Genomic DNA, 9,193 nt, shown 5'->3' with positions numbered 1-9,193 from the left:
AAGTTTTATAGAGGCAGCCCTCGTTAACACCAATGTAAATGTCTCGAACTAAAATATTTTCCACTTCTGTTCATTCTCTTTATTGTTATTTAAATTTTACTCAATATACGTTTTATATTATCATATTTCTTCGGCGATATTCTAAATATAACGTTTATTAGGGAAATAGTATGAAAAAAGCATCATCTATCATTAAAATTTTATATTCAAAAAGATGCAAGATGTATTACTAATACACCTGGGTTAGCATGTGCCGACGATACTTGTGCAAATTGTATCGAAAGTTTAGGGTTGCACAAAAGGAAAGGGTATTGCAAATAGAAAGTTTTTGCGCAAATCCTTTAGCTAGCAAATCCGTTTGACCGTGAAGCACCCGTCCGATTTGATTATTGCATTTTATATTTCGACGAATGTCTGCAGCTTTTGATAACTGTTATGCAAAGGTTGCGTTGTCATCTGCTTTCTGCACGCGTTTATTGTATTTGAGATTTTACACCTTTCAGTGATATGAATATATACCCAATTGGGGTAGTAGTAACATAGAAATCATTCATAGTGAAGTGTATGTTAGCAATGGGCATGAAATATCACCCGGTTGGTATAAAAGACTTCAACGTGGCTCGAGCTCTCCATTCCTTTATGTTAAATCATATCTTAATTCAAAATTAACTTTTTATTATCCCGACATAACATTTTGCTTTTTAGTAATTTTAATTTGTAAATATAATACATTCATAACCAGGGTACAATGTGTTCACTGTAAAATTATATTACCTTAATGCAATTAAAACGTAACAGATATGCAAATGATATAAAATTGATGGCATGTTGCCAAAAAATAATTACCAAAAACATTCGGAATTTAATCGATGGTTCATTCTGGCCCACTTCTTCAAACCATCGTACTTACGGGACTTAAAAAATTCTTGCAGGAAGGACACTGAAGCGCAGTTGGTGTAGTGATTAATTAATTGTATTTAATTTTATTACGCTATACAATGTTAAATTATTACGTATATGAAGGAAGGAATGTCAATATTTTTTGCTTAATAAGATGAATAAATCTTTACATATTGAATGTTACTTGTAATTTGTTTGGGAATCTCGTGAATAAATGCTATAAATGTTAGTTATTTTAAAATTAAATATTAAAAACCCTATTATTATGTTACTATTAACAATAATTTTATTAATTCCTGAATCTTCACTAATTCTGGAGAATTATTGAGAGTTTCGTGGTAGCGAATTTCTTATAACTAGGTATTGTTTTGTAAAGAATTACTTTAATATAATATCTAGTAATTGAATTTAATTAAAATTGTTTAGTACTTGAAAAATACTATTACTAAAAGCAGAAGTAATATCGAGTTTTATTAAATACAATTAATCTAGAACATATATGTACATAACTCCTCCAAAGTCGTTCATCAAATCGAACCAAAAAAAATGTTTTAAATGTGTTTTCTTATTTCTTCTCGCGTCTGTACATTGGGGACATTTTGATGGCTTGTGCCGCGGCCCGGCACCTGAGCTGCGACACCTTGCTTGCCCGAAATCATTTAACATCTGCCCGATACTAAAGGATTTTTATCAAACATTACACTTACAAATTGAAAATATGAAATGATTCGACGGGAAGTGCGCTGCAGATTGATAGCCACATCGAAAATGTACCTCGTTTGCGCGGTAATGCTAATGTGAGAAGCGTAATATTTTTGGCAGATATTTAACTTAATTGGTTACGCTGGGATTTTGTAATTTAAGGAAAAATGCTTGCGATCGACCCTGTAAAACGTGTCGTTGAAATGTAAATACGTACATTCTCTCGAAAGACATAACATTTTTGGTGTCTTTCTAAAAAGATGGTATCGCGTACACGTTACAAATTCTGACTAATACATTCAAATCGAAATTCAAATAGTACAAGTTAATAGTTAGTATTCAGTGAATATTTAAATAATAACATCGTGTTAAAGTTGTTGTTGCTTTAGATAAGGATCAGCCACCATGTAATTTCTCACACCGTTCCCAATGGATATCCAAGAATCAATTTCACAGTACAAAGTATTATTTAAAGTAATTCTTTTAGAATGACATGTTTTGTAAACATCGACGAAGTAATGGGTATTGAATGCAAACAATTTGTCTACTGAGGCCTGAGTTTTGATCTTATCACTGCTCTATTGTAAGTTTGGTAACAAATTCAACACTGGTGGCTTAGTTTGTGCGATGTGGTTAAATAATGTCAATTTTTTTACTATTTATATACTATTTCTTTAGTTAGAAAGTCGTAGTCGTGAGAAATCAGTATGTTTTAAAATAAGGAAATTGTAAAATAATTGTTTAAACGTATGAAATATTGCACGTCAAATAACTTCATATTTTAGAAATCGTATTTAGTGGGCATTCTAGATATTATATGCCTACTGACTAATCATTTTTCTACTTCTTTTTTCTTCTGAAGATTTCCATTAAATTCCAAGGACAAAGAGGTTTATTTATTTTAAACCTTTTGCTGATTATATATTATTTAATTAGGTAAACTTACTTCTTCACCATAAAGTCACCAGAACAATAAACATATTGAAATTGTTTATCAGAGTCAGTTCAATTTATTTAAATTACAAAGCATAGAAAAAACCAACAATGTAAAACTATTTATTATCTTTTAAATTTCGAAGAAACCGTGCGAATCGATGATCGAAAATTTCGCTGATACGCATTATGCGCGGGCGCAGCTCTTGTATACAACACAAAAGAGTAACCCTTTGGCGACACAATACGCGTCACTAATCTAGATCTTATTGTTGTTCGACCACAATACTTCGGCCAAGATATCTCATTCGATGTCGATTTATAAGAAGCTGCATAGTTTCGTAAAGTTCCTCCTTTGTCGTGCTTAATGGTTCTTATGTTTTATGAATGAACCGTATTGAAGGACTCGTTGTCTGCGTAGCAAATTTTTTGTTCCTTAAAGTCTTTTTATTTATGAAGAGGTGCATGATTATGTTAACTATGTTTTTCTTATCTCACTACACAAGCGGTTGTGATAAATATAAACAAGGAGGTCTCATTACGTCCTTCAGTGACCGGTCGAAACACGCTTCCGCGGTTAGAGCTTAGCGGAGCATTGTCGACAGTCGTTATCCTAAACGTGCATAATTATAATCAGGGCATATAGTCCGCGCCTCGGGCGAGCGGCGTCCATTCCTTTGAATATGGTCATACATCACGGCTCCTAAGTAGACAGTATATCAACCGATATCCAGAGTAATTAGCCCCATGGCGACGGACCTCCTGGATTTATTGTAGTAGGGCGTTAATGCGGCCGACAGCCGTGTTGCCGGCTTTTGTTCTCGCAACCCGAATTCAATTGGAATATTACCGCGCACCCTGGACGCCTCCGCACTATTAAATTTACTCGCTACGAACGTGCATTATTTTTAAATCAATTACCCATAATTACCGACGCCTAAATTGATGCAGGCGATGAAATCGATAATCTGTAATACTTCCAGTCTCCACATATTTTCGACAAACGATAACGCATTCTCGTATCGAATAGATAAAATTAGTGACAAAAGTGGTTGGAAGTCACAAAAAAGAGTAATCAACACTGCTACCGCGATCCGTCAATTAATTCACTTTTGAGATATCGAAGGCGACAAAGGGACAGCCAATGAGAAAATGCTACTAGCATTTCGCTAAATACATTTGTGCACAGGAATTTAGATTTTGCCGCCTAACGTATATGGGTGATTTTGCTGGAAGCGTATTTCAATGTGGACCAGCTACCGTAGGCGACAGCTAGTGATAACACAGCGAGGCTACGTCGTTAAACATCATTAGCAAGATAAACTTCCTAAATGCAGTCTCCACTAGTTCAGAAAGGCTTCAGACGCGATTACGCGCGTGATTGATGTCAAGTAGCGATCGTGGTTCAGCAACAAAATGTTATCGAGATCGTTTTATTGTATAAAATGCGGCCCATTTGATTTGGCAACTAAATTTTTCAAAAAACAGTTATTATACAATTAAGAAGAATATAATAACAAAACAGTAATTTTCCATCGATCTGCTAAACAAACAGCCGTGTTATAAACGGTGACCAAAACCGCGCGTTAGAAAAAAGAATAAAACAAGCAAACAAAAGAATGCTAGGAAACTTAATTTTACACCCGAATCAAAACTTCAACCCGTATTGTGTTGGTTTGGTGTTAACCAATTTCTCTTTTGTTGTGACCCCGCCTACACTTATTATCAGATACCTCTATGCCGTGTCATTTTTTATCAAAACAATAACGTTTTTGTAGAAAAGATTCGGTCACACGCAACCCAAAGTTACAAATTAATTTCTCATGACGTGTCATAACAATGCAATTATTAATGCATAGACATTAATTTAATTAAATACATATTATCATGTTTTTACCTATATATTTTATTTTAAGGATATAAAAGTATCTACATATTCGAATATAGGAATTGTAATATTTCTTGAACAAATAGCATAATTATTTTTGTATTAAAAATACCCCTTATTATAATTTTAGGAGCAATTAATATAAACTATTCGTGAACAATCACTCAACATATCAAACACAAATAGTTCAAATTTCTCTCGTGTCTTCATTAGTTCATACGCTTTACGATCTATTGTTTATTTACCTCATAGTTTTTCAAAGACCTTAATAAAAATGTCATAAAAATTATAGTTATTTGTTGCTTTATATTCTGCGACTCATAAAAAAATAATATCAGTTTATCCACCCACATTGGATATAAATTAATAGAACGTGCCCTCATCTGTATGTCGTATAATGATAGTTGATTGGTTTCGTGTGAGGTATTTTTGCACGCCTCATAAGCGAAGCGTTGAGGTGGGTACTACTGTCACTTCGCGCAAAACATCTGATTTTTCAAACTTAAAATGTCTTTATGTATCATACATTGCACTTGTAAGATAATACATACACACACATATTAAGAAAAAACACTATTTTTAACGTTCATGATATTTTTGATGTCATTTTTGTTATTTATACTAGTTAAAAAACAGTTTAAAAAAGTTCTGTCTTGGACGTCCGTGTGTCTGTATGTGCGGATCCTTTTTCTTGTTAACACGATAGCGACCGAAATACTTTACTAATCGAGTCTTTTTTTTTCTCTTACGCTTGAGTATGCTCAGGAATAGAACCCTTTCATTTTTCAGGGTCTGATTCGATGTGGTTTAATTGTTATTAAATAAACAAAAATAATAAATATTTATTAAAAAAAAATTATGAGGCGTGCACTTTTGGATTTTCCAAATTATTTTTATTTTGACTGAATTTCTTAGAGATATCATCTAGCTCTGCTAATTCTATCCATGTGGGCTATGATTTATTACTAGAAAGGGTAAAGGAACACGCTTTTACGCAGAATGCTTATAAAAATGTTGTAGGGTGTAGTTTACGGTTGTGTGTTTGATGCATTTGCCTTGTGTGCAAATATGTATTGAATTATATAATGTAATGTATAATAATGATATCATGAGGATGACATTTTTATTACCGCATGAGAAGCTCATTTTTCATGTCTCGTAGTACTGGAAGTAATGGATCCTTCAATTGATACTATTATTGTTAATATTTAAACCGAAAACATAAGGACGTAATGAAAAAAGGACTAAAATTTGTGTAGGTATGATTGTGTTTGTACGTAGGTAAAAAAGCCAGGAGTAATTAGAAATTTCAGGATTGTCTTCAATGTTCTTTTTTCCTACAGTTATAGTTATTTTTAATGTATTTAAATAAAAATTACAAGTTATTAAAGATAGAACATGTTTAATACAAGGGCTTTTCTATACATAATCACTACATAGTATAAAACAAAGTCGCTTTATCTGTTCCTATATCCCTTTGTTCGCTTAAATCTTTAAAACTACGCAACGGATTTTGATGCGGTTTTTCTTAAATAGTTACGAGTAATTCTCATGGAAGGTTTTAGTATATAATTGATTAGGTTATAGATAAAGCGAGCGAACCGGAACCGCGGGTGGAGAGTAATATGTATTTGTAGTGTGTTTTTTATTTCAAACTATTAATATTAATTGTTAGGTCTAAAATATTTCGTAGGTTGGTTAGTATGTGTCTAAGCTTATTGTTCCTACGAGTTTTTGCATTATTAATAAAAAGTTAGTTTAATTTTATTGTAAGACTTGTTGTTTTAGTAATACATATTTGTATACAGGTAATGAGTAATATTGTTAATGTATATCTCTAAGTTTGATATAACGCTGTATAAATGGACTTTGAATATAAGAATCAAGGAAAAATATACGCTTCATAAGTCATAACATCAATATATTTTTAAACGACTTTTAAAAACATATTTATCAATAAGAAGAAGAACAAGAAGACTTATAATAATACATCGACGATGATTATCTAAGCTATAAAAATAAAACTAAGTATATTTTGTTCCTTTTATTTACACTGAAAACGTTTCGTATCTTTTTAATTTGTATCAAGTTAAAAATAATTAAAATTTTATTTTCACGTCTGTACCGTTCAAAATATAAGGATATTAAAGAAAAAAACGTCCATTCGAATTTTTATTTTTAAATTTTGATAAATTAAAGAATATTTTAAAGTTCTTTTTATCATAGAGTAAATGTGGTTTTTATTATCAATTTTATATTTAAAATAACAAAAGCCATAAAGCATTTTTTATTTGAGGTTCTATTTAAATATTTTATATTATAGAGGTACATTAAAAAGATAATTTTTTACGTAAATTTAAATAAAAACTGTGTTTGTATGGAGTAATATAAATCTTAATAGAAAATGAGATGGATTCTAATAAGATAATCTAATGGGGTAAAAATCAAGTAAGAAAAGTCAAATATTCAATAAATAATTTAATGTTACCTTAAACTAATATTTACATTTGGCTCCATAACAATTATTTTAAAGGCCTCAAGCTCGTCCATCATACGGTAACAAAACATATCTTATAGCTCTCACATAGGTCCTTTCCTGGTCCATACAGTTCATACTATTTTCTACTAATTAAACATATTAAGGCACTAATATTTGACTAGATATATTAAGAGTCTTTTCGTCTTCACTACAACCGCAAAATTGATTGAGTGTGTCGGAGGGATTCGTCCAAACTCGAATCATTGAGTACCTGTTAACAAAGGAAATATAAATTAGTATTTTTATATTACAATAATAACATAAAAAGTAAAAACATTCATAAAAAATTAAATAAAGTTAAATTGAATATTTTTTTACATTTTACAGAACATTTTGTAAATAAATTTTGAAAACTGTCAATAGGGAAGTGTAAATAAAAATACATACGTTTTGTTATTTTTGCTGCCACCAGGAAATAACATCCAGGAGTTCATCTTCATCCATAGGGCCGAGCTGCTGCTGCGTCGACACTTCGTATCGATCTACCGCAGAGTATGCTGATGACACTCCTGAAGAACAATCCGAAGGTGCAGGTGAATCGGCCTTCTCAGAACAAGGGGAGCCGCTACTATAGAAAAAACTGTCATCCATATCTGACACTGATGACATCGATTGCGTATTGGGAATATTTTCTCTATTTTCTTGATCGCGAGTTATTCCCATAGCTGCGTCACTCTCATCTAATAACTGTTGAAGGTATCTTATGTATTCTACGACCATTCTCAATGTGTCCACTTTGCTCAGTTTCTTCCCCGACCCCCGTCTAGCGCCACCTGATAGTGCGGCTACTACAGAAGCGGGCAAGTGACGGCGAAGGGCGTTGAAGCCGTCATTTACTTGTTTTACACGATTACGTTCCCTTGCATTTCGTCTCGCAATCGACGCAGCTTGCGGTCCTGTGTATGGGTTTGTTCTAAAGTGCACTTTCTTCCTGTATTGTAGGTTTGGGGGAGTATCGTGTGTGACATAATTCTTTTCAGGAGCCGGTGCGATCGGCACGACCCTTTTCTCCATATTCGTTTTAGTTACGGTCGCTGAGGGGTAGCCAGACGAGACGACGACGTAGTTTGTTTGACCTTGAACGAGTTGTATTTCTTGCAACATATTACGTGTTTACGCGGGTCACTGCGGATAGTACACAACCGATCCGCGCGACGCTCGGAAAAGCACTGGCTGGCGCGAGTGTGGGAGGCTTTGTGGGAGCTTTCGTAGCGAGCGGCGGCAACGGAGCTTCACGCACAAGTGAGCCGGCGGCGCACGCGCACGCGTTATATCACCTGCGCCGGCTGCAAAAAATATAAATTTTAAAATTCTCTTCCCCTATTATTTTCCATCATCCCTTCCCTTCACGTATGGGTCCGTACCTGGCGAGGTGGATAGGGGAGCGTGGCGGACAGGGCAAGGCTAACGCGTGCCCAGTTTTTTATTGATGACCACTGAATAACACTGTGGAAATATAAACCGTAATTTACGATTAGTTTACCCAAATTTTTACAATATCGTCATCTTTATATTTTCATTTTTCCTATGGTATACCTACCGACAATATAATAAACTTGAAATATACGATAGGAATTTGGTGAAGAGACCGCTACGGGATTTTTTGTAAAAGACCCAAGCGTCAGTATCGCATAACAATCTATCCAAATTCGGTAGTATTTAAATAAATCAATCGATATAAGCACTTTATCGACACAGTCGCATCTTAATACGAGACATTTAAAATATTTCTTAATAAAGAATATCATATCTGGAGGATGAGAGTTAAATGATATTTATCTTTGAGACGGTACGCAGTCACAAATGTATGATTATGTCCAATGATAAATTAAATAAATTAATAATAATTATCATTACATTTTTACAGATAAATTAGAATATAATCTTATATCACTTCATAAAAATAAATATATCATTAAGGAACACGGTTAAGTTACATGGAGCTTTTTCTGTATATGCGTAGATTGGGATTTAATTACATGTAAGTAACAAAAATATTAAGATTTAGTTTAAGCTTATAATACACTTAAACGATTAATCACAAGGAAACTGTAAGCTGTTGATATAGGTATTAATTAATAATTAATCAGATTGCCTTATACCGCGCTTCGGCCATTTAAAATCTTTCACACACTGATAAAATGCGTTGTAAATTTATTACTTTTGAATTTAAATAAGCTACTAATTTAAAGTTGTAAAGTTTGTTTAGGAATACTAAACATTCATGTCAT

At 33.0% G+C, this 9,193-nt stretch overlaps 1 protein-coding gene across 1 annotated transcript; it reads right to left on the bottom strand.

Moving 5' to 3' along the window:
• Positions 1-6,888: 6,888 nt before the first annotated feature.
• On the bottom strand, positions 6,889-8,227 carry LOC149482153 (achaete-scute complex protein T3-like). The gene is made up of 2 exons (XM_089703978.1): positions 7,350-8,227; positions 6,889-7,173 (listed from the first exon to the last, which is right to left on the bottom strand). Exon 1 carries the CDS (start codon positions 8,064-8,066, stop codon positions 7,356-7,358), a length of 711 nt encoding a protein of 236 aa, XP_089560104.1. The 5' UTR covers positions 8,067-8,227; the 3' UTR covers positions 6,889-7,173; positions 7,350-7,355.
• Between the last annotated feature and the right edge of the window lie 966 nt (positions 8,228-9,193).

Source organism: Colias philodice, chromosome 15 (genome assembly GCF_061535455.1).
Source record: "Colias philodice isolate Cphi_HAF_F1 chromosome 15, ilColPhil1 Martin Lab GWU primary, whole genome shotgun sequence".
In the NCBI taxonomy this organism is placed as follows: domain Eukaryota; kingdom Metazoa; phylum Arthropoda; class Insecta; order Lepidoptera; family Pieridae; genus Colias; species Colias philodice.
Note: the sequence above shows the minus strand (reverse complement) of the source record. Positions and strands in the feature narration are given on the sequence as shown.

Bases quoted from the DNA above. Each gene is read 5' to 3' on its own strand.
- LOC149482153 (XM_089703978.1), bottom strand. From the start codon at position 8,066: ATGTTGCAAGAAATACAACTCGTTCAAGGTCAAACAAACTACGTCGTC.